The sequence below is a fragment of the Lagopus leucura genome, unplaced genomic scaffold (assembly GCF_019238085.1).
Source record: "Lagopus leucura isolate 7727_CA_CO unplaced genomic scaffold, USGS_WTPT01 Super-Scaffold_100050, whole genome shotgun sequence".
NCBI lineage: Eukaryota > Metazoa > Chordata > Aves > Galliformes > Phasianidae > Lagopus > Lagopus leucura.
Genome location: NW_024962296.1, coordinates 228,333 through 254,269, shown reverse-complemented (window position 1 = coordinate 254,269; position 25,937 = coordinate 228,333). Strand labels below are relative to the sequence as shown.

At 41.3% G+C, this 25,937-nt stretch overlaps 1 protein-coding gene across 9 annotated transcripts in view; it reads left to right on the top strand.

Annotated features, from left to right (window-relative positions):
* Positions 1-25,937, top strand: part of DOCK3 (dedicator of cytokinesis 3) — a 192,402-nt gene that overhangs the window by 13,104 nt on the left and 153,361 nt on the right. For all 9 annotated transcript variants that reach the window (XM_042885449.1, XM_042885453.1, XM_042885452.1 and 6 more), the window contains exons 2-5: positions 3,878-3,961; positions 12,027-12,067; positions 14,222-14,277; positions 16,967-17,063. In XM_042885449.1, the coding sequence (XP_042741383.1) occupies positions 3,878-3,961; positions 12,027-12,067; positions 14,222-14,277; positions 16,967-17,063 (278 nt within the window). The remainder of the gene's footprint in view (positions 1-3,877; positions 3,962-12,026; positions 12,068-14,221; positions 14,278-16,966; positions 17,064-25,937) is intronic.

The following is a 25,937-nucleotide window of genomic DNA, read 5'->3' as shown; positions in this document are numbered from 1 at the left end:
GCAAGAATAAAATGTCATCAGAAATCTCTGTGCACCTCGAAAACTCAGTAAGAATAGCAGCCACCTCCATTGAGCCAGTCTGATGCATTAGTGTCACAAAAACAAGGTCACTTACCCCACTAGTTTCATTTTTGCTCCTGTCCTTCTTTAATCTTCTAATAAAAATGTAAAAAAAAAAAAAAAAAAAAAAAAAAAAGTTTTGTTACTTATACACTGGCTATTTTATATACAGACCAAGACAATTCCTCTTCACTCTGCAGTGGCCCAGGCGAGCCAGAAGGTTGGACACCCATGAGTTATGCTCAGCATCCCTCTCAGCTGTCAGTCTTACCAGTGGAAGCATCCTATCCTGGTTAATAACTCATTGTGTAAAAGCTCTTGTGCCATGTTTGCAGCATCTTGTCTCACTTCTTTCAACCTTTCCATATGGTTTTCTGTCCTTTGTGGCAAAGGATATGTTTTTGGTAAAGAGGAAAACTGGCACGTGGCGGTTTGCTGTGAATTTTACCCAGCATGTATGTAGTTGTCTTGCCTATTTTCCCAGGATAGTGTTCTGCTGTGCCATGCAGGGAGGGTTTGGAGGTGCCTGAGCTGATGCTAGGGATTGTTAATGTCAGTCTGGGCTTCTGCTCAGAGTGGTGGGAGCAAGGTGAGAGATTGTGGGTTAGATGTGAGGTTAGGATTGTTCATCCCTATGTAGATGGACTGAATGGCATCTGTCTGCAGTGTGTGTTCCTGCTAGGTCCTTCTGCAGCGCAGCGTCACCCCGCGTAGCAGCAGAACTCAGTCACTTGGCTACTTCCCAGCTTTTCTAGATCACTTAGAAATATTTTATTAAGAACAGGCTTCAACACGGATCCCCTTAGAGCTTCCTGGTCAGTCTCAGAAATAAGAACCAGCTTTCTCTCTTTACCAGTTTCTGATCCATGCAAATGCCTTCCCCCTTTATCACAGACTAGCTCAGTTTCTGCAAGAGCTTTAGATAGAGGGTGTTTCAAAGCAGCCCCTTTTCTAAAATCCTGGTGGGTTGCTCTGACTGGATCTTTCTCATCCATATAGTGAGCAGCTCCTTTAATTACCCATTGTGAAGAATCACTTAGCTGTGTGAAAACATACCTGCTCTTTCTGAAGGTGCCACACTTGTCTGTGCACCCTTTAATACTGTTCCTTTGAAACCATTTCTCTTACTGCAGGTAAATGGTAATGCAGCTGCTCGCACTGTGTCAGGGCCTTTCCCTAGGCTAGGGGAACATTTCTGAGTGTGTCCTCTCCTGTTTGGTCTTCAGATTTCCAAACTATTTTTCCGTGTTCCTGTATGTTACACCCCTGGTCTCTTCCTATTCTCTGCCATAGCTGGAGGTTATCCTGCTGTGCAGGTGAGTTTGTGCCTTTCTCATTACAATTTGCAGAGGAAGGCATTTCTTTTGCTGTGGCCCAGCAGTTCAAGCAGCACAGTTAAGGCATTTATGTCCTGGTGATGGTTACTGTGTGTGGCCAAAGCTTTCCCCATGGACAGAGTTCTGGTTTAACTGCTGGCTGGAACTAAATTCTATGGCATCCTTACAAACTTGGCTGATGAGAAGGGGTTTAATACCTGGAAGTAGATGCTGTGTGTTTCAGTGGTCTGACTAGAGTCTGGGAGGTGTTGCTAATACCTGGTGAGTGGCAGGGGAAAAGCCACCCAAAGCAAAGCCCTGCTTTGCTGCCGGGCTGTTCTGGAGGTGCGTTTCTGCTTCCCTCTGGGGACAGACGATGGGGTCTGCTCAAGTGATGGGTGCTTTGGAGGTGTTCGTGCTCTGAAGGATTGATCTGTGGGAAGCATGGAAGTCAGACACTGGAGCCCATCTGTAAATTATTTTCCTTTGAAGGTCTCAGCTATTCTGTATTTCCCACCCATATTTGTGTTTGCTCCTTTCAAGTAACACTGCAGAGAAGAACTGCATGCCTAGAAGTCACTTTGTAAATAAGATTGTGTTGCATAATAAGTTTTTATTTATTAAAAAGGCAACATCCGTAACTTTGGCAATAACCTTTGGAGTCACGTATCAGACTGCAGAGCAGCCACAGAGTTCTGGGATTCTGTCACAGTCAGCAGCTATTTTTGCTGTTATTTTTTGATTTCAGAGATGATAAATTGTGGGTTGCGCAGAATAGTTGGACAAGATACAGCTTATTGCATCCGGTCAGCTTACTTTGGTGCACTTACATTAGTGTGGCTGAAAATCTCTTGAGATTCAGTGTCTGTTACTCTGAAAGTGTCTATCTGGCTATTTGCATACCTTATTGGTGATTGAAATTGTCCAACGCAGCAGATTGGCATAGCCCACAAATTTATTGATGAAGGAGCTCTTTTGCATGTTGCTGTATGGACATTGAGGAATGCGGGGTGGATAATTTTATTATTTGAGAACTTAAGTTCCAATTGAGAATGGACATCCAGATTGTACCCATAGATGATGGGCAAAATTCACTTCTGTTCTCTGCATTTTGTTTTTCCTTTTTCTTCTGGGTCAGGTGGGCTTAAGCAAAGGGCTCTGAGTGGAGAGCACCCTGAATCCTGCAGAGCTCACGCTGCATCAATGCAGTACAGCCCTGACGAGGTTTTCTTTGTTGCCAGTAGAAATATCTAATAAATAAACAGTTTCCTTTTATAAATTAACAAATCTATTAGAATGATTTCTTATAGGCCTAAATATGTGCAAGTCATTATTCCCCATTAAGAAAAAAGATAATAATCAGCATTTAAAGGTCACTTATGTGGATTGCGGGAGGGGCAAGGAGAAGTTGCCAGAGCTCTGATGGTGGCCTGCTGGTGAACCATTAGGCAGCTGCTGGGAGAAGCACGAGGTGATTTTCATTGATTGAAGACTACAGTTGTGAATTCTTGGTGGGTGAGTTCTCCATTACTGCAGGGTGGGTCCAGTTGCTGCATTGCTTGGCTTTCTGGTTAGCTGCTGGCAGTCTGCACAAAGCAGCTCCAGGGATTCAGTGTCTTTGATACAAAAAGGCATTCAGGGTGGAGGTGAACTGCAGCACCATCATCACAGTGAGACATTTCAACTGCAGCTGAGCGCTTCTATTTCAAGGGGAGCATTCTCTTGCACTGGGAAAGGCTGGTGCTCACTGCAGGTTGTGGTCTCAGCCCTTGGGTTCCCAGCAGCGGCGCTGTGCTGTGTGCAGGTGCAGCTGGTCCGTGGGTGCTGGGCCTCTGTGCTTAGGGCAAAGGGCTTGTGTGGCTGCGTTATGGCTGTGCCTTTGTGAGTTCGTGTGGGCAGACATGGGAGTGGGGAATGAATCATGGCTTTTAAATTTGTGCTTAAAATTGAGTTAATTAAATTACCTTGGAAAATGTTTCAGAAGTTTAGTGTGGCAGTTCTTGAAAAATACAGATTCTGTTGTATTCTTCAGGGTATCCAGTTCAGCATCATAGTACGCATCAGTGTAGGATTTTCCTAGTATATTAGCTGCACAAATGTTAATTGCAGTGGTTGCAACTTGAAGGAAATTGATTACAGCACTTCGTTATTTTCTTTGAAGTTAGGACTGTGTGTTCTGATGCGTTGTGTAGAGTAAGAAGTGAGACAAGGAAGGTTTTGTGTCTAGTATGAATTTGGAGTTGGTGATTGAAATGATCGAGACTTGCTTGATGCAGAAGTCTGATAAAAAACGCAGCTTTTATGTCACTGCTGAGCTTAACTTGTGATAAGGGCTGAAATGAAGGTATGTGATGCGGAGAAGTTGGCTGACAGGTTTTCTGGGCAGCTGTGTAATAGCTATTTTTATGTAGGGAATGAGCTGAAGTGCTATGCTTAGAAGGAAAATTCACGCTCAGGTTCAACCCTCATATGTCTCTCTCTCTTTTTTCCCCACCCTTTAGTGATATGCAGCTTCCGAGGAGCTGTGCCGCAAGGCTTGGTCCTGGAGCTGGGGGAGACTGTGCAGATCCTGGAGAAATGTGAAGGTAAGTGTGGTGCCTAGGAGGCAATCCTATTTGCTATGTAAGAATGTAAAAATATTTTAATACGGCAGATTTTAGTACGTTGCTCAGGAATAATAATGCATCAAATCAAAGCACTTGGATAAAGAACTAGCCTGACCCACTTTTTGTAGGAAAGGCTGAGTGCTTCTGGCACTAATCCAGTCTGATAGGGGGTCAGTGTGTTTTAAGTTAACCATCTGTCCAGAAAATCTTGAACCCTGACCTGATTGTTGTGTTGTAATTGGGTCTTGCAAGAAATTTTCATCACAAAGTGTAGTCTGTGGTTTTTTTTAGCCGTATTTTCTAAATGTTGCTGTTACGTGTTTCAATGAAGCGTACCGACGTTTATTGCTTAGGAGTATCTGAACACACAAAAAACATTAGGTGTGAAATAGAGGGATGCAATTTAGTAGCAGTACTGGAAATAAACTAGAGAATAGAGATTTAGAGAGAAGAGCATGCTTTGTCCCACGTTTTGTTCCTGAAGGAGAATGCCACTGTTGACATTACAGCTATAACTACGGTTCTTGTGTGTGAATAAACTGCACTTCCCAATCCCTTGCTTGTATTCCTGGGGCTAATCTGGCTGAAGTTGTTGCATTTAAAAGAGAACGCTTTTTATCCTAACATTCAGAGTAAGCAAGTGGTATAAAACATATTTATTGAGAGAGAGGCTGACAATGTACAGTATGGGGATGTTTCTCTGTAGTCTCAGATTGAATGATATAACCTTAGTCCTGAAGCATTTAAAAACAAATTCAGAACCCAGATTCACAAATCTGAATTCCAAATTCACATTCCACAAAACTGTGGTTTTGTTTTTGTGTTTGTTCAGTTTACTTTCCTATTTCATCTTCAGTGCTAGAGCACCTATATAAACCTCCTGCCTGGTTGTCAGATGACTGCTTTTTTTTTTTTTCTCTCATGCCTAAAACTGTCTTTTGCTCTTGAGGTTTTCCTCATGCATTCAGGGGTTTTGTTTGTTTAGCTGCTGAGTGAGCTCTTCTGTGAAAAAGTAAGCGAATATTTGTGAGTCTTAGGAAAGTGGTGGCTTCCTCACCTATGCCTATAAAGCTTTGAATGAGTTTTGCAGTTCAGTGTTGATGCTTAATCCATGGAGAAGCATGTTGTAAACAATACATCTGGTTTGCACATGCAAATTGATAATATTTTATTTAAAAACAGAGTGGTGCAATGGGCCAAGCTTTGTTCAGACAGTGGTGTTGATTGCGGTTGCTTTACCAGGTCTTGTGAACACCGCAAGCTCAGGAAAAGATACTTGAAAAGAATAGTAAAACTCTAAGGGAAAACAGTGATATTGTTGAAAGCAGGCATGATGTTTTCAAACAATTTCCCCTAAACTTCCAAAATTGTGGGAAAACTTCCAAAACTGAGGGAAAAAAAGGTATCCAAAGGAGCAGCTTGCTTACAGGAAAGCAAAAGGATAATCCAGTCCATCTCTTCACGGTGTTACAGTAATTGGGCTCTGTGTTTTTTCTTTGCCAGCAATTTTGAAGACAGTTCCTCAAAGGCAGTGTCAGTCTTCAGATCGTTGTGGAAGGAAAGACCCTGTGTATGGTAGTATGCATTCTGCTGTGTGGAGGAGGCTTTAGTGCACCTGTGTTGTTTGTTTTTTAAGCATGCTATCCTGTCTTTTTTTTTTTTTCCTCTCCTTCAAGGAGCTTTTGGCACGGACTTTATATACCTAAGAAAGATATGTTAATTTTGCTACATCTGGAACTGCACAACATGGAACTCCTCTATCATTTCAGTAATGCCATCCCTGAGCATCAGCAAACACTTCTGGGCTGTGCAAGGACTGAGTATGGGTTTCCCATGGAGGCTGTGAGTCCCTCAGAGCTATGGGCACAGGGCTAGACAGCTTCTCTGGGCAGCCCTGTGGAGTGTGGGTGGCACCAAGTGAGCTCTGGAACCCCCAGTCAGCCTGAGCCACTGCTTAACAGCATCCTTGGTTAGAGTGAATTGTACTAGTTCTTATGCTCTGCATTAATTGCTGGGGATTCTTTTGAACGGAGTGGGTAAATTGATGTTAACTCATGCAAATGAGTGTTGAAAAGATTGACATGCACACAGGTATGCTAGTGACATGGAGAAGGATTTCTGAGGCTTGCTGAAGAGTTCCAGCATAGATAAAAAGCAGTGTTACCTGTGCTTCTGAACATATGTATTTCTAATGATAATGAGCTACTGAATAACTGTTACAGCAAGGACTATGTCATAGCGACTGGTGTAGAAAGCAGTTGTTGCATTTTGAACACACTAAATAGAAGAGAGAATTTCCTATGTTCTTGTGTAGCTCTGCAGCTGAGCCTTGTGTGTATTTGCAGGGCAGAGGAACAGATGTGCTCGCATGCGCACACATACGGGTCTGTATGTGTGTATGTGCATGCATGTGTGTGCAGTGGAGTTTAAGGCTAATAACACTGACAGTAATGAATGTTAACTGATAACACACGAGCAAATCCTTTCTTTTACATTGTAGTTGTGTGACTTTTTAAGAACTGCATGGTTTAATTTCTGTGTTAGTAGCAGTGTTGATAAGCCCTATGTGTAATGTAGTTAGCATCCAGCAGTGACAGTGTGGCCAAATGAAGGCTTTTGGTGTGTGGGACACCTGCGAGTTAGCATTGGTTGGTTTGTTTTGCAGTTCTGAGAACTCTGTGCCTGAGAGCGGTGTCTGTGCTATGCTTCCAAGCCTCCAGTGAGATGGCCGTTTTCCTCTGCCTTTTGTTTGTCTGGGGAGCAGAATTCACCTGGACCCACACAGCTGCTATGGAAAATATTGCCTGACTACTTTGAAGAGCAGGGATGGCTTCTGGATGGCTGCCGCTGTGGCTGAGGCCAAGATGAAATGCTGACATCCAGCTGTGCTGCTGTGGCCCTGCTGTCACAGGCTGGGTGGGAGTTGGGAGCTGCTCCATCTGTCACAGCAGGCTGCTCTGGGCAGCGGGTGCCTTTGGTCAGGCAGCTCTCACTGCTCATTGCTGCCAGCCCTCCTCTAGGTCACTGCATAGTGCGAGGTGCACACAGCCTGCAAGCAGCTTACGTGCAGATTAACTGGTAGCAGCAACTATTGATTGACCAGCGTGTACAAAAGGTAGCTGTCCTGCAGGTCCGGGGGTTACTCATAAGGCTGGAAAGACTTATTCGTCTAAAATTCAGAATAAGAAGCTAAGATGCATTTATGTATTAAATACGTAATCTACTAGATCTATAAGATCCACAGTATGCATAATTTAATTATAATTTCATAATGGAATGAAAGCTAAACACAGTTCAAGTGCTAGTTATCAGCTGTACAGCCATCACAGTGCTAGCTACCAAGCAATTTCATAATCTGATTGTTAAATGTAATAATCAAATTAAGTATTCAAGAAAATAGTTATCCTGTCATAATAGAGTATTTTTTGTACAGTTGTTGTAAAGAAATCAGTTTTTTTTTCAAGTAAATTCTTATTTTGAGGTTTAAGAGGACGGGCATAAGGTGATGCTGGAGGTTTTTGTGTAGCTGAAAGGGAACTGCAGGAAGTCACAACATTGCCTTTCTGATATTGTGCCCTCATAGCTCGAAGTTGTGCTCATTGAAGCGTTCTTTTTTCTTAAACACAGAATTCTGAGTAGACTATTAAAGAGGCTATTCTGCCTTTTAAAGAAGAAATGTGTTGGGATTGATAACTTGGAAAAATTACTGAAGTAGTTAGGTGGTGGAGCAGCACACTGTAACTAAACAAGCTGCAGCATTTGCATCTCAGTTTCTGAGTATTTTTCAGACCATGAAATTGTGTTTTCACATTTAGCTTTCCTAGGACAGGTGCCTACCTCCAAGTGTGTGCAACTCTTACTTTGTTTTGTGGATTTATTTCTTGGAAATCCGTTCCTGCCTCCCACTACTTCCAGTAGTTTCTCAGAGAAGAACAATTGCTCCAACAGTTTGCTTTTCTTGCAGTTATGGAGATAGTGAAGGAAACCTGCCCGTGGCAAATGGCTCCTCAGCCTAAGCTGTCTTTGGAGACCAGCTGTTTTTTAGCATGGTAGCTGCTCCCTTTTGCGTGTGATTTCTGCAAATTTAAAGTCAGGTCTCCCTTTGAAGAAAGCTCAGAACCACTGATGAGCACTGAGCTGTAGTGAAGGGAGTAGATGGGTCTTATCTGGGTCTGACTTTCCTTTGTTGTGCCCCTTTGTTGGTATTTTCCGGTTAACAAGTGGTGCATCTGTTCAATTCCTTGTGCTCATTTGCATGTTTTAATTGTAGTAATTGCAGTGTGAGACTTTCATTTTTCCTTGCTTAAGTTTGAGGGTGGTTTTCCTAATATCATGGCATCTCTATGTTTTGGAAAATTTTAGCTAAAAGCTTTCAGCGTTTTATCCTAAAATTGAGGGCTTCAGTGGTTTCACAAAACGTCTTTTTTTCTGGACTTGTCTCCTCAACAGAGATAAACAAGATCAGATGAAAGGCACTATCCAGTACTTATCAATCCTTTTGAAGCTGTGCAATTAGTAGAATAAAAGGCTGCTTCCTAACTTAAACAAGTCGATAAATCCCAACAGCTTGTCATCCCCACAGATTAAATTGTGGTTTGTTTTCATTGGATGCTTATGATCTGGAATCATGAAGTACAGCTTCTGGCCAAAAATTACAAAGATTTAGCAGAGAAGCCTAATAATGCAGTATATGCTTACCAGATTTTTAGTGGAACTGTATGTGGTAATATACTTTAACCAACTGTTTTGCATTCTGCCACGCTGATGGTATCTGTACAGTGCATAACACGTTGATATAATCCCTGTGGGGTTCAAAGTTTCGTTTCTTCAATTATCACCTGACACGTGGAGCTCCTGCCCTGTAGGCGGTGGTACCACTGCACGTTGCTGACCCCAGCTGGGAAGCATGTGTGCTTGTGTCCAGCTGCTGTGGTGCCTGTGGCTCTACGGGATGGCATGTTGCTGAGACTGTATGTTAGCTGTCCGTGTTCTCAGGCAGCATTATAAAATGCGTCCTGTGACCACTGTGGCGTGTGATCTAGTAGCAAACTGTGATGTGTTTTATTGGCATTGGGACCCAACAGAGCTTATGATGCAAAAACCATTTTGTCTTTGTCACTCATTGCTGCATCTGATCAGACAGCTCATTTCTCTAATGCCAGGCTGCTGCCAGTTGGAGAGCGTGAAGGAGGACCTGAGTGCGGGCTTCACCTGCAGCACTGGCAGCAGCTTGTGCTGTGTGTTGCTCTTCTTTCAGTGACACAAATCAGTGTAGTTCTGTAGCAGTGTACAACGCTGCTTTCCATCAGCAGGTGAGGGGTGAGAGCAGCTATGTTGGGCACTTGTGTGATGTCCAGGCTTGTTATGCTGGGTGTGGAGTTTGTTAGTTTGCAAAGTGTTCTGATCACTTCAGGCAAACATGGTTGTTTCAGACTGGTGAATGTTAAAGACATGCATCCTGGGCCTTGCTTTGTACAAATGCTAGTCTTTCTGTTCTGAATGCAAGATCAGGAAGCTTTTGATAGGTGGAAGTAAAAGACAGGCTTTTCCTAAGTGCTCCTCTGCTCAGGGTTGTCTCCAGTGTAAAACAGGCAGTGGTTCCATCTCTAGTTAGCCCCAAAAGCAGTTGTGATTTGTTTCCTGGGGCAGGGAGCCGGGCTCCCGTTGCTCACAGATGCTCCTGCAAACCTGAACTCTCCCATTCTCAGCCTCTCCTGGCAGCTTTGGACATGTTTCCTTAGAGCTGTAAGCAGGGAAGATGTTTGAAGAAAGAAGTTATCTCTGGAGTTTGTTTTTCTTACGCTCTGAAGGCAGTGCTACTTTACTCATCCTCACTATTTGAGCTTTTTTTTTTTCCCCCCTGAAAAACAGATGCGTATCATGTTGGAATCCTTTTTCTGCTCTTGGGTACTGGAAAGGGACCGGCTTTTTCCATTCAACAGACTTCTTGCTGTTTAGCTGGAGATCTGAAAAGGGTTGTGAGGTGACTATCAGAAGGAATATTGTTTTGTTCAATCCATTGTCAAGGAAGGATCAAAAACCATTGGTAACTCTTCTTATCTCTCAGCTGATAACATTGAGTTGAGCACATCTGCTCAGTCTATTCTGAGTCCTTTGAATTAGAACTGCACTATTGCTGTGACTTCTGAGTGAGAAACATTTTTGTGAAAACTGCTTTTCAGTCCTTTTCTATGAATATGCAGGTTTCTGAAATTCCTGCGCTGTGAATTTCTATATGGACGTGTCCTTGTTCTATCCTCCTTCAGAGGTTTGGCTGAATTGCAGGTTCGGAGGAGCTGAGCAGAGCATAATGCTTCTTATGGCTGGAAAAGCCCTGCAGGCAAAGGGAAGAGCAGTGATTTGCACGTGCTACCAAGTGCATTCTTCTTTAGCTTTTATTACCGCCTCCAGGTCACCTACATTGTGACTGTACATGCAGGCAGTGAGGTTTGCAATAAACTTTATAACCAAATAAAGGTCTCAGTGTGCAGGTGGAATGGCATCATGGTGTGCTTTTCCTGTTATTTTTTTTTCCCGTTTTATTATCATACAAGTGGTTCTTCCTGCAGCTCTTGGAGGGAGTTTCTGCTACATGCAGAGGGCAGAGCTGCAGAGCAGCCTACTTTTCACTTTTCTTTTTATCACACATCGTTTCATTGTATTGAGAAAATCAGTTATAAAGCACCATTTTTTTTCCCTGACTTTGATATTTCTCCTTCAAAATGCTACATGTAAGCTTTAGTTCGGGTGCTCTGCTTCCTTTATCTCCAGCACTGTGTGGCCTGGTGTAGCAGAGTCTGTAGAAAAGCAAAGATGGAACAGGACTTTAAGATACAGCAGCTAGTCCAGAGCACAGCGCTGTGGGTATATGATCCATTCTGTTTTCTTGGCAGCACTTGAGTTCAGCTTTGTGCATACTGAGAACTAACAGCTCGAGGTGTTTATAATCAGTTTGGTTAAGAAACTGGGGAATTCCTGCACCAACACTTTGTTGGGGTGACAGAGTGGGGAAGAAAGGAAGCACCAGTGCTGTGCAAGTGTTGCTCTATTCTCAGCGCGGTTTTAGCCACCAATCCAGAGTGTAGCACCATGCACGCTGCTGTGAACGGTGTTGCCTGCATCCAAGCCCCACACCCTGTACAGGGCTTCATTCATTCAAAACCAGTTGGAGTGACCTGCTTGCTTTTCCCTGGGCCGGCCACTGAGTCAGGCAGCTTGAGTCTGTTTTGAGCTGCTGGAAAAGAAGATGGGGAAGCAGTGTGTCTGTCCATGAAGCACAGCCTTTCTCTGTAGAAAACCTACATCCTTTAACTCAGGTGTTACGTGCTAATGTCATCTGTCCTCAGATTTCATGGTTAAACTGGATGGTGTTTTTAGAGCTTTTTAATTTTTTTTCCAGATGAACCCTTGTGCTGCAGTGACATTAATTCCACCTGTGTAAAATGGAAGTAATTGGGTTCTTCTGTTTGACTGGTAGCTTTGGCTCTTACTCTTGATGTATTGTCCTGTCTGGGGCTGTTATCTGATGGGGGATGCAAGAACAGTAATTGGATTTGTGAAATGAGATCCTGAAGTCTTTTCTCCAGGCATGCATAAGACCAGACACATCTGAAGGATTTATATTTGTTTAAACAATGTTAGAAATGTACGGTAATGGCTTTTCCTGTCTGTAAAAGAGCAGGTTTTTGGAGCCTGCGTTTTTCATGAAGGTAAATACTAGGAGGAGACTCCTGTGCCAGTACATGGGAAAAACAATGGCAGTTTGTGCACTGAGCACATCTTTAGGAGTAGCTGATGATTGTTAGTGAAGTGACCAGGTAATACTAAGCTGCTTTTATTCCTGATGGAAGAAATAGGAGCATTCCACGTCCCTAATTGCTTGTTGTTGTTGCAGAGCCAAACAGAAAAACATCTTAAAGTCTGACCTGTGGTTTGAGGGTGGTTTTTGAGATGATCTCAGTGATTGCGTTGTTTCTGGTCAGCTTGCTTCTCTGTAACATAAACAATGCCAGAATGTAATGTAAGGTGTTTTCTCTGGTTTTAGGGTGGTACAGAGGTGTTTCCATTAAGAAGCCCAATGTGAAGGTAAGTCTTTCAATGTACTGGTAGAGTGTCTCTGCTTTGCTGTTGCAACCATATAAACTGTTACCTTACCCAAGGTTGTGCTTACCTTTCACTTCTCCATGTGATGAGATTAGATTTATTTCCTAGATGTAGAGAACAGTATTTTTTTTTTTTATTTGTTACCCCCCAAAATCAGGAATCTTCCCAGTATGTACCATTAAATCTTTCAAATACCTGTAAGTCTCATCCAGTTGGATCATTTCCACATGACTCCTCCTAGAGGGAGGCTGATCTTATGCTGCTTAATGAAGCTCATTTAATTATTTGCGTTGTCAGTTTAGGGTAATTATGGAAAAGTGTCTGATGAAGAAGGGTGCTTTGTTTCAGACTTTTACCATTTAACTACTGCATTTGGTTATTTTCCAGTTATACCCATTTTGTTTCTTGAACTTTTTTGGCTGTCCTGATGAGTGCATGTGTATTTACGTAAATGTATGTGTCAGGGCACATAAATAGTTTTCTCCTTCATTGGCTTCTGGTATAAATACAGCTTGTATTTAAAAAGAAAAGAGCATCGGATTCCTCATGTTTCAGACTACTTTTTTTCCTCTTGTTACTGGAAATGTTTGCATGATTGAAGTTCTCTCCATGGAACACTGTGCTTGTTGTGCTCTCCATGTGCTTGTTTTGTGTGCACTGCTACCTCTTCTGCTTGAGTATCTGCTCAGTTTTGGTCCGAGAGCCCTTCAAACCTTCCTTGGTTTCTTAGGTAACAGCACAGGATCACAGAAGTACAAAGCATGGATAGGAAGGAACCAGACAAGAAACTGAAGTAGCATTTTTTCCCCCCAGATTTTTGGAGGGCTGAAAGCATTTACTGCTTTTTCTCATTAAGCTGTTATTGTTTGCTTTAATTCTGCAGTGTCCATCTCGCCTATCAAAAGGGAGGATTTTTCCTTAACGTTTTGAATACAATTTTCTTAATATTCCTTTCAAAACCCTCATCATGCTGAAAAAATGTCTTCCTGGATTATTACACAGTGTTGTTCTAAAAATGTAAAGCTCACATTTGATTACGGAAATGATTGTGAATGGCTGACTGCTGTTCTTCACCTGCAGATTAATGGTGCTGATGTAGTTTTCCCACTGGGGTGCATGTCCTTACAAACCAGCTGAGGCTGCTCCGAGCATTTGGGGCTTTGGTTTTTTTTTTCTTTTTTTTACAGAGATGATGGAGTACAATGACGATTTTGGTTTAAATTATCCATTTTCTCTGTTTCATCTCATGAGAGCTTGATAAACTTGATAGCACAGGCAGAGTTAGAGCCCATCTGTCGTGGGAGCAGCAAAAGGCAAACACCTGGAGCTGTGCTGGGTGGGCTTGGGCAGTTCTTTGCTAGGAGGAGGATAGCCTGGGGTATGCAGGTAATGGAATACTTGTTTGCTCAGTGAGAGACTGGGATAAGGACTAAACACAAATTGGATGGTGGATGTTTTCTTTTGTTGCTTTTTTTTTTTTTTTTTTTTTAAGTCTAGGCCCTTTTCTCTTAAGGTAATGTGGCATGCTGAAGGGAAGGCCTGGAAGTGGGGCTGATGTCATGCTGGGAGCTGCACAACAGGCACTGGTGCTGGCTAGCTTACATCTCTGCAGTCAGTGTCCCTGGTTGTTACTGCTCTTCCTCCTTCCTTCTGCTGACTGCAAGCTGCTCATTCCTCAGAGTTCTTTCTACTTGTCACACCTCATGTCTGCTTGCTCATTACCTGTTAGCATGCTGCTGGGCTCGCATGCTTTTTGCAGCATGAAGAAAATTTGCTAAATGTAGATCCCTTATTTTGATCCCTTGTCCATTCCTTGTCCATTCCAAGGCAACAGCGTGTAGGCTTAGCATGAGACTTCTCATTTGGTCATAGTTGCCTTACCCACTGTTTTTATGCCAGAGGACATTTCACGTGGAACAGTGCTTCTGAACACTTTGGAAGCTTTGTGGGATGAAAATTACTTGTCCAGTTTGAATGTTGACTTGAGTCTGTGGCAGTGTTTTTGACACAGTGATGGGGGAGGATGTTAATGTGTATACTGGCAATTGCATGCATATATAAATAATGGTACAAATGTATTAATGCTGCAAACTGCAAGTGTTGCCTTTCTAACTTACAGGCTTTTCTCTCTTGCAGGGGATTTTTCCTGCAAACTATATTCACTTGAAAAAGGCAGTTGTCAGTAACAGAGGGTGAGTGGTTTTCCTTCTTTTAAGAAACTGCAGTTTCTCTTTTAGAAGGGAATCTAAGAAATTGTTACTAAAATGTATAGTGCTTTTTGTACACTGTAGTTTGTGTTTATAATGTCCTGAAATTGAAACATTATTCCGCAGAGCTGTGTTATAAATTCCTTGATTTTCTTCTTGTTTTTAACACAGCAGGAAGCAGTTCTGTTATTTACTCCTGCTCCCTTTTCATAAAATCAATACTTCAGAGGTGCTGCCTGATATGCGCCTATTGTAAAGAATTCTATTTATATTTTTAATTTCTTGTTGCTCCTCACTGGCAGAATTCTATATTCCATTCTGTTTGTTAGGGAGGCACTGGCACGTAGGCAGCTGATGTCATTTCTGAACAGATTTTCGTCCTTATGTAGCTGACAAGGTAACTGTGTTACTTTGGAACTTTTCAAGAACATCCAACCCCCATACCTCAGCCCAAAGAATGACTCAGGTGTGCTCTGCTGAATTGTCTTTTACCTTCAGGGCAGCAGAAGGGCTGATTAGGCATAGGGTTAGTTTAGTCAGTGTGAATAGCAGAGCTGATGACGTGATGGCAGAGTTCTTAGCGCAGTTTCCAGCGAGGTTAACTGATGCTCCTGCATGCTCAGAGCTGCTCTTATCTACATTTTCTACATTAGGACTGTTGTGAGGAGAATTAGAGGTGCAGCATTTCAGATGGTCGCCCCAAGTGGAAGATGAAACGGGGAAGATAAAACTAAAAGATGGCATTTAGTGAAGTTCCTGCAGAAAAAGGTGTGACTTCTGATGGTCTTGCATTGTGTGGTTAATTCTCAAATGGGCTGATTAAACCTTTTAAGGGCAGCAGTAGTACTGATGCTTCATAACTTAAGAGTGTAGTGAAACACATAGCTTGTGTGCAGTGACTGCTCCTGATGTGTACTCTCCTTGTGGGAAAGAAGAGTTTCCCACAATTTATCAAATTACTAGTGGTTGAAGTTAATTCACAGTTTGTGAAGGGCAACCAACTCAGGATATTTGCATTCTCAGTAGGGCAATTTTATTTTTTAAAACTAAGTATCTGAAGATTGGTTTACAATACAGCAGAACATAGTTGGAAAATAATCTGATTCTGACTCAGAGATCGTAGTCGTTAGTCATGCATTGGTAAAAAAAGAAATGAATACAATTCTGCCCTGTATTTAAGACTACATTCCAAGAACTAGTATGAACATTTGTATAATAATAAAGCATACTATAATATATATATTAAATTAAAAAAAAATATATATAATAAATACTATTATATATATAATAAAGCATACTACTTTTAAGTGTTGTGCTTCAGATCACAAGCATATTCTGTAGAGATGTGTTAAAACATGAATAGAGATTTCCTAGTCTTTCACTTTGTCCACATATGAAGAAGTGCAGCTGTGGAGTAGGGCACAATCTCAGATGCTAGGTGTTAGGTTTTGAATGGGAAGGGTGAAGTCATTGGCATAATTATAGAAAAATCTGTCTTGCTGTCCTGGGGCTTTCCAGTCCCAGCTTTAATGGGTTGAATGCATACCTAATATGGCCTCAGCAGGTTTCTAAGATATCAAATATATATATTTTGAAATAATACAAGATTTACTTACGTCATTAATGTGAATGTGTTTTTAGTAGCTTGGAAATGAAGTATTGGAACTTAGTTCTCTACTCCAGAGATACCCAGTAACGTACGGTGACTAAAAATCGTAGAATCATGGATTAACTTAATTTAGAAAAGACCTTTTAGGTCACTGAATCTAGCCACCAACCTGAACTACCAAATCTTGGCACTAAACCTTATCCCTTAGCACCATGTCCACGCATCTCTTAAATACCTTCAGGCATGAGGAATGCACTGCTGCCCTTGTCAGCCCATTCCAGTGCTTGACCACCTTCCCTGTGCAGATGTTATTCCTAACATCCAATCCAAACCTACCCTGGCACAATGTGGGCTGTTGAATTCATCCTGCTTACCACTAACTGTCTGTAATATCACTCAACATGAAGGGCAAGTCAGGTACTCCTGGCTCAGATAGCATATTGTATAATAATATTTATGTTAATTATCACATTTGTAGATCTTAGTGTAATGAAAGAAGGGAGTGCAGTGCTTCTCCTCTGATTGGTAAAGAAGACCTTGGCTGTGAAGGGATGAGTTCTGTTATTTTGGTTAGAGGATGGCCTGGTTGGGTTCCCCTGAAATCCAGTAGTGAAGAAGCCTTCTGGCTGGGGAAGGCTGTAAATGGTAGATCTTCTGGGTGTTTGATGTACTGGCAGGGTGTCATATGAGGGAGGAAAGGGTCGGACTGGATTAGACAGAACACAAGTGGAAGGGCCCCACTTATAGACAGAGTAATTTAACGTGCTATAATAACGAGAAGTGTTTTCACTGACCTCAATTAGAATGATTTGAATATTGAACACATAAGTAGAAAATGCTTCATGAAAGCAAACTTTTGGGAATGTCATGGAGGAACAATTGATAGGAGACTGGAGTTGCTTGAGTGTTACAACAGGCAAGATGTTGCTCTTAAAACGTTTTTCTTTAGGTTGAGAGCTCATTTTTCTTTAGGTTGAGAGTGTTCTACAAATGACTGTGCTGGTACTTATTTCCTTATACCTTTTCCAGAGTACCTCTCCTAATTTTTGTCCTCTTCTTGTCTAGGCAATATGAAACAGTTGTGCCACTTGAAGATTCTGTTGTGACTGAGGTCACAGCAACACTACAGGAATGGGCTGTGCTCTGGAAACAGCTGTATGTGGTAAGAACTCTTCTCATTGCATAGCATTTTTCAAATACCTCGAATGAGAGCTATGTTGCATGCTTCCCAGCCCATTAGGAAAAAAACATGAAATACAAATTTTTAGATTTCCTTTTTGTCTGGTGGGGGGAGTGGCTAACTGTAGAAGCCCTGGTAATGTGAGATTCACATTGGAAACTTCGGCAGTTTTGAAATTTTGCCTTCAAATCCCAAACCTTCCTTGTTTAAATTGATAAGAAATTCTTAAGAAATGTTCTTAAGAAATGCGTTTAGTAACACCAAAATGGAAGACCTCTGCAAGTCCCCTCAAAGAATTACTCAGCACAGATTGTATTTGTTTTGGTGTCTGGGGTTTAATAGACGAAGAACTCAAACAGAAGCCTTTCCATATTGTTGTTCCTTCCAATATTAAAAGTGAAATAAAAATAAACACTCTTACTCATAATTTTCAGTTGCTGACAGACAATGTCACCTAGCTCTGCTTTCATTATAATCCTACTATATTTTTTTTAATGGCCAAATCCTATAGAACGGCAAATAAGAAACCTGCATACTTGAAAATATTTTTTTCCGTTTTATTTATTTACAGTTTTTTTTCTTAATAATTATAAGCTGTAACTATCGAGTTAGGACCAAGAACTGTAGGTAGTTGATGTATGAAATTCTTTTCTTTAGAGAAATACCTCTATGTAAACCTTGCTTAAGTTAAGCCTGAAGTGCTGTTAGTGAGATACTTGGGAAATGTAGGCAGAAAAGATGGGTCCAGTGTAGCACAATGAGCCTCATTCCTTTCTCCCTTCAAAAAGCAATCAAGTCTATTATGAAATCAGCTTTCCTTGTGTTGCTTCCAATTCTTCTCTGATGGCACATGCAATATACAATCTTCTTAGTACTGCTGTTACATCATCTAGCACTCCTTGTTTTTTCCATTCCAGATACTCTGTTGCTGTATGTTTCTATAAGGTAGATTTTTCTCTCTCCCCAGTGTCTTATGAAGAAGGCAACAGTAGTATGGCAATAGTATTGCGGCTGTGAAAGGAGAATTATTTTACTTAGAAATGAGTTGAACTTCCATTCTACTAATCTGTTTCTTTTTGATTGTTATAGCTACGTTTTGAGGAGAGGGAGTAAGAAAGCTCTAGCTATAAACTTCAATGTTTCTATTTCTGGGACTGCTTTCTATTCTAGCTCATTACACACAATGTTATTGTATTCTTAAATAACAGGGGAAAAGATTTACTGGTTTCATGTAATTTGGGAAGCAGGCGTCAGCTTCAAAAAAGAAGTTGGCAAAGCTTCAGAGTGGGGGGAAAAATATTTTGCTTTTTCCCTCTGGAGTACTACAAAAAATAGTATAGAAATGATGACAAAATCATTTAGGTTAGAAGGGACCTCCTCATGCCGTCCCACTGGCTGCTCGCATAGGGTCAGGCAGAGCAGGTTGCCCACAATGGGGTCCTGTCAGGTTTTGATCCTCTTTGTGACAGAGACTCTAGCACTTCTCTGGGCATTGCCATCGGTGTTTGACCACCTTCACAATAAGAAGTAATGTTTTCTTATGTTCAGCACTGCTGATGTGGCAGTGTAGCTTTCCTGACATGAAGGAACAGTCTCTGCTGTTGTTAGGGGGGTGACCGAAACGTGTCCTATTCAGAAACTGTCCTGAAGGCTGTGGAGTTGTAGAGGATGCACAAATGGATGTGGCAGTGCGGGTGTGCTGTTTGGTTAGAAATTGAACAGTAAGGTCACATGGTGAAGTGTGTTAAAGAGACTAAAGAGAAATACTTGTTTAGTGTTGGGTCAGCATCAGCAGAAATTTTTATTAAACCCGCGTTGAAATATGAATCATTTAAGAAATCTAATTAGTGTTATTCATCATGCTGCTGTGCCTTGTCAGCTTAGTAGAAAAGTTCTAAGGTGTAGAGAAAGTTAAAATGCTGGTTGGTAGCGCAGATGTTTTCAGTAGGTCAGTACCTATAAATGGCAGCAGTGGGCACCTCTGCAGTGCAGTACTGCTACGTAACAGACAGCTGCCAAACAACATGCAGAGCATCTCTTTGTAGCTCTGGATGGGCTGAGCTGTTCATCTTGTGCTTTGGCAGGCTTCATGCTTGAATTATGGTTTGGAGGACGAGTTTATTTCAGTACAAAATTCCAAAAACCTTCTTTGGTCTTGCAGTTGGGGTGCGTTGTAAGGTTTCTGCCTGCCTCTCAAATAACAGACTTGGGAATTGCAGTGTCTAGGAAGCCTGGAGCAACTGCCTGAAAAGAGGTGCTCTGCGGTTCCAAGACAAAAGAGCTGAGCTGAAAGAAGCTGGGGGAAGAGGAGAAAGCTAACGAAGGGGAAAGTAAAGTAAAGCTCAGGTTTGAGAAACCATTGTAGAAAATCAAGTCTCATAAAGCCTTCCTCACATCTCTCTGACCACAGAGTCCACGCTCTTACCAGGAAGAAATTCTGGGAAAGCTCAAATAGCTTTCAGTTAGGAGCTGTGCAGTACTTCTGGTTTGCAGACTATAAAATATGTATTGGAAAGATGGGCCTGAGTACCACACAGTGTTGTGATAGTCTTACAGTTTCTGCTGTCAATGTGAAAGCTGAATAATCGTGTTACTAAAACTAGAAGCTGAGACTGTAGAGAAAAAGGCATTTATGTGCAATGAGTTCTTAAGGGAAGGTTGTGCTTAGAAAGAATTTGAAGCAAGACGGTGTATGGTGGCGTTCTCTGTGCTTTGTAGTATCGTAATCCAATTACTCAGAGCATCTGTCTATAAGTGCTAAAAAAGCAATATGATTTCTGAAAATACAGGAGATTTCTCTCCATCTGGAAAGGTATAGAGATATTTATATGCTATAAAAGCCAGGAGAAAATTTTTTCAAGGTCTTTAGTAATTTATACTGAATGTTTTTTGTAACAGTAGTGGTAATCTGGTTAAAAAACTGTATGCTCATCTAACAGTACTTGGGATAATCTGTAATAGATAGTAAATATTTAATATTTCTAAAAGTAAATGCTTGTTTAGTTTTGAGATTAAACAAAAAAAAAACATTTCTTTTTTTCTGTTTGAATAAGTAGTCTGAGTGCAGATGTCGTGTCCTGGTAGTGGAAAAGAAAGTTTTCCTTCTGACGTGTGTGTCTGCGGGGTTTGCAGATGAGCATGGGATCAATAGGTGTTGGTAACTTCTTTCTGTCCTGAAGGTCACCGTTCTGTGTCACATACTGACATTGGAGTTTTCTACTTCCACTGCTGTTATGTGAAGTTTCTGGGGAGGAGTTAACAAGTACTAAATGTTTTAACTGCATGCTATGTAAACTTTGTTTACTGTGTGGCTTATAACATGGGTAGAGTTTCTGATAACAGATGCCCAAATGTGCATGTGAGCATATGTGTATATTGTCACTGCATATCACACTGCTTTTATCTGGCGTTGTTCTTTAGCCTGGCTCATAAACTCTGAGTTCTTGGAGATTAATTTGGACAACATAACTTCTTCCTTCTCTGGGAAGCCTAAGAAATTTAAAAGAAGGTTCTATTTGTCCCTTTTTAGTGTTACAAAAGCACATAAGAAGTTGCCAGAGATTCCCTTCTCTGATATTGCACTTTGTAATGTACTGGGAGAGAAAGTAAAAATAGAGTTATTATTTGTACTATCTTGGGAAGCTGAGCTTATTCTTGTGAGTGCTCCAAAGAGATGGAACAGGGCAGAAAAAGGAAACAAAACAAAGTCTTCAGGGGAGACTTTTGAAGGTGCAGAGCTGGATAGAGATGCACAGTTGTGTTTGTTGTGGTGATGTGCATGTGTGTAGCTGTCAGGCAGTTGCCCAGACCAGTATATGACTTCCATAGAGAGAAAAATAATACCAAGAAGGTGGTGGATAACTTTCTCTTACCCTGTAGATGTTGGTCAGATCTGTTATTTTATACTACTTCTAAATAAAGGATCTGTAAGTTCTTTGTCAGCTTTAGTTAATTAGGTCAAACAAGACTCTTGTGAGTTCTTAAGTCAGCTTAAGAGATCACTGTAACTCACAGGTGGAGCACAGCAGCTATTTTAGCAGTAAAAAAATTCCTCAGAGTTTTAAGATGTGATGGGGGGATGATTTCTGTTGAAATAGCAGATTACTGCGGAGAGACCAAATGTAACTGCCCAATTTAGAATTTGGTCAGATCAATAAATGTAATTTGCTACTTCTCTGCAGAAAGAGCAGAGGGAAGAGTGTGGAATGCGATCTAATCCACTGGGAACAGGTGGAATTCTTTGCCAGCTGAGTTTGAATTCTTTTAAATCTTCTGAAGCTCCTGTTTAGTGTAAAAGTGGGCAAAAGGACGTGGTGCAGTTGGAGCTGGTCTGGGTGTTTATTGTAAGGCTTCCCTGGCTACTGCAGAGTGGCATTAGTTCAGAACTGGCATTTTAAAACAAATGTCCTTTACTGAATCACTGGTGTAGTTTTTAACCTTGTATTGGAGTGTTTTGAGACATTTTTAATTAGTGAGGTGGCATTTACTTCAAAACTGGTGAAACCATAGAAGTGATGTTTAAAAAATAAACAAAACAAAAAACACAGCACCACAAAAAAACAGAAAAGAAAAAACAACCACAAACCATGCAGTGCCTGACTACTACTTCAAAACATCTCCTGTGAAGGTGCAGGGTGGAAATACAGTGCTGATGATATTTCACACACGGTTCTTTGCAGTTAGACTCGTGGAAAGGTACAATATCTGGTCACCTTTCCTCTTTCTGAGCCAGTTTCGAGGTTACCTGCAGACAGGAAGCTCCTTTACATGGTTCTTCAACTGCTGTGAAAAGAATGCTTGAAAGAGTCCTGGAAAGTTGCTTGGCCCGGGTTGATGCTAACAGAAAACTGGAAGTCATCCCTAGTCGTGTGTTCTGTTATTCGATGGCATTATGGAAGTGTTTTGTGTTTTTCATGGTTACAGTGAAGGGTGGATCTTCATGGAGTGCCCAGTAACTTGGCCATGAGTGCAAGTGGCACCTATACAGTCTTATAAGTGCTGCGCTGAACATGGAAGAAGCAAAGAATAATTATTTCCACTTTGGCGCCTACTTTGTCAGTTTCTCAGAGTGTGCTGAGAAAATGTCTAATTGTTTAGCAATTAGCTTTTAGCTTATTTGCTGTTTGATTACTGGAAAATACTTAAACATTTTCCTGGTTGGGTGTGAAAGATGTGCAGAATGATTTGGAGCATGATGAGCACTTCAGTGCTGTGTGCCTAAGGTGGATATCTTTATAATTTGGTATGTTTGGTCATGGAAGGGGAAACTGGAGATGAAGTGTCATGGTGTGTTTTATGTCACTCTGCTCAGTACCTCAGACATTTTTGTACCTTAAATTGTAGAGGTTTGCACTGCTAAAGACGTTGGTTTTGGAAAGTTGGGTGGAGTCCTTCTCACACTTTGTTCAAATGAGAATTGCATTTACTTTATTATGTATAATTTTTTGAAGATCTTCAGTAAATGTCATTAATTCTGCATTTTGTCTTTGGTGGAACTCAGGCCTCAGGTAGAATCTGCATTTACCATTTATTGGGTCACTGCCATAAAATGCAGTCAATTTCAATACATCTGTTCTTTAGCACCAGCTTGCTGAAGTTCCATTGAAGTGCTTTGTAATTTGAGTTTATAAAGGATTCCTGTAATTATTCGTTCTATTCTCTACTTTTAAGAAAATTAATTCTGTTGGTTCCTTATAGTGATTTGTGGAAGAGCTCTGAAGGATTGAAGTAGTCGTAAAATTTGAGGAAAATAAGATTAGTTTGTAAACATGTCTTACATCATTAATATTTGAAAAACTGCAATAGTTGGGTTAAAATCCACTCACCTCTGAAGGTCACATAATTTATGGGAAGCTTGATTTAAGGGACAGTACAATGAGCAGCAGTATATTCAGCATGTTTCGCTTTTCATTTATGTCCACATATGGATTCACATATAGATACAGTAATGTTTGGCTGTTTAATAAATAACAAAAGGCTGACTATAAAACAGAACTCACAAAAAGTCTTATCGCATTGTATGGGAGGAACGCATGCTTTGAGTTGCCATGGAGACGGATAGATTTTAATAGATTTTTAAAATAAAATCAGTTAGGTACAAGCCACTTTCTGGTGTCCTTGACAAGTCTTACAGTGACAAACTGCACATGGTGTTCTTGTAATTTCTTTCTTGCTTTGTAAAAGAAGCGTTTTTTAGTCATTAATGTGGGATATCATCACGTGCTCTTTTATTTTGGAAAATAGAATAGCTGCCTTTCCTAATGCTGAAATTCATAGCAAATTGCCTTTTTTTTTTTTTTTTTTTTTTTTTTTTTGTTCCATTTAAATTTTTAAAATGCAAGCTAGTTTGTGGCTAACAAAGAGCTTTGTCCTTTTGGAACAACACGCAGTCTGCCATATGCTGCAAAAACAGTACTCATATAAAGTATGTGTGCAATGTTGGAAGATAGGAATTTGAGTTTATTGAATGTTGGCTCAACATTAGGTGAGAACAGACAATCAGCAGGGAAACAAGAAATTGCTGAGGAAAAGCAGTGGCTGACTTGCAGATGCTTTCAATTCATTGCTTTTGTGCTATAAACAAAGTGAACGCTGTATTACATTAGACCGTGGAAAGAAGGTTTCACTACAAAAATCCAATCAGGAATGGAGGTTGTTCATCCACAGCAGGAGGCTCACCCGCGTTGTTCTCAGTATGGTGTTATGACAGAACCAGTTTTTGAAAGAAACAGAAGTGCTAGTGTAGTTTGATTGCAGGCTTCCAGAGGTGTATTGAAGAAAGATGGTAGTTCGGGTTTTGTTTTCTTTTTAAGAACAGAGAACGAGAGCAGGGAGGAAAACCTGGGTAAGGGAAACTGGCAGTCTGGCCTTCTTGAGTGAGCCAGCGAGCTTGTATGTGTGCCTGGAGCTCGGGAGGACAAAGATGGATTGTCCCTGGTGGGCCTTTGTCAGAACTGAAAAGACGGCTTGTTGGAGTTCATTTAATAGAAGACAGATTTTATTTTATTTTTGTTCATTAGAAAAGCAAAGAACATCTGTGTTTTTGGCAGCCTGTCCGGTGCTGCTGTCCGTGTGGTGTCGAGAAGTGCCCTTCACCCTTATCCTGATTTGTGTTACTTCCTGTTTCTATCCCTAAGTATTGCAGAGGAAGGAGTAGCTAACAAGTAATGTTTGTTATTGTTACTATTTTAATGTTTTTTATATTAAAATATAAGTTTTCTAAACAATGTGTAGCAAGAAGTTTAATAGGTGGGAGGTGTGTAAAAGCTGTACGAAAAACCACAGCCTCCCAAGGGCTCTAGCTGCAGTGGTGATCAGCTAGCACTTGGCATGCCAGCTTTGATTACTCACTGCACTGTTGCTTTTGGCTGGGCAGCAGGTAGTTCCTGGTTATCCTCGTGTCCTCCTAAACAAACAAAAAAAAAAAGCACCATAACTGAAAAACTCAGTGGTAAGTCTGGCAAGTGGCTAGATACTAATTTTTGCATAAGATATTGAGGTCAAATTAAGACATTCAGTGTGATTGTTGAAGACTTCAGTATTCTCTCTTTACTTTCCAGCTACATGATTGTATGCTGTAGAGACAATTGGTAAATAACAAAAACTCTTTGCAATGTGTAAGTAGGCTTCCAAAAGCAAGCATTCAAGGACCAGGGGAATGCCTCTGGTTTCAGTTCAGGCTGCTTTTTCTTTAAGAGCTGTGGTAAGACCTTTGGTTTTGTAGTCATTTGCTATATGGTATGTGGTAATGAGGCTGCAGTCCCCCCCATTCCATCATATGCTGAAACTGTTGTATGGTGAACAGTAATTGTTAACAAAGGCCTCCAGAAAGAGGGAGAGCTGTGCTCGAAAAAACAAAGAAAATGTGGTGCTCCCAGAGGTTGGGGCGATCTTCCATGAAGACATTAGGGAAGATAACACCAGTTATTAGTGGATACTTTCTACTTAAATCTCTCAGTAAAGCCAAGATGATAATAGATGGTATCTCTGATCTTGCATGTATGTTTGCAAAGCTGTTGTAGGTTGAAGCACTTGGATGCTGAATGTTATGTAGAACTCCTTAGAATAGGTTCAGTTAGTTTGCAGTGCTTTGAGCCACAGACGGTAAAGAAAATCCCAATAGATGTAATGAAGGGAGCATATAAACAGGAGGAGGAATGAGTGTGTATGTGGATTGATAGTGGTCGGAAAAGAGGGAATGATTTTAAACTGCAGCGGGAGGTTTACGTTGGATATGAAGAGGAAGTTTTTCACTCAGAGGGTGGTGAGGCACTGGAACAGGTTGCCCAAGGAGGCTGTGGATGCCCCATCCCTGCAGGCATTCAAGGTCAGGCTGGATGTGGCTCTGGGCAGCCTGGTCTGCTGATTGGTGACCTGCACGCAGCAGGAGGTTGGAACTGGATGAGCACTGTGGGCTTTTTCAACCCAGGCCATTCTATGATCCATTTGTAAAGCTGTAACACCTGCATCATTTCAGTTTTTTTTCATGTGTGTGCGTGAAGTGGCTCAGTTTTCTCTTTCGGATCAGCCTCACGGTCTTATCCAGCCTCAGACATTTCCTTGGAGGTTGTGAAAGAAGGGCGTCATCAGCTGGGCTTAATTTTCTCTTTCCTGGAGTCGGTTGAGGACAACTTCCTGGTCCAGTTAACAGATAGACCAACCCGAGCTGAAGCCTGACTTGACTTGGTGCTTATCAATGCAGATGAGGGCATCAGAGCAGTTGAGATAGGAGGTGGCCTGCAGTGCCTGTGCCTTGGTGGAGTTTGTGACCTGGACGAATGCACGCTTGGCAAGATGGAGTCAGGACCCTGAGCTTCAGGAGAGCAAACTTGTGTCTGCTCAAGGAACTGCTGAGTG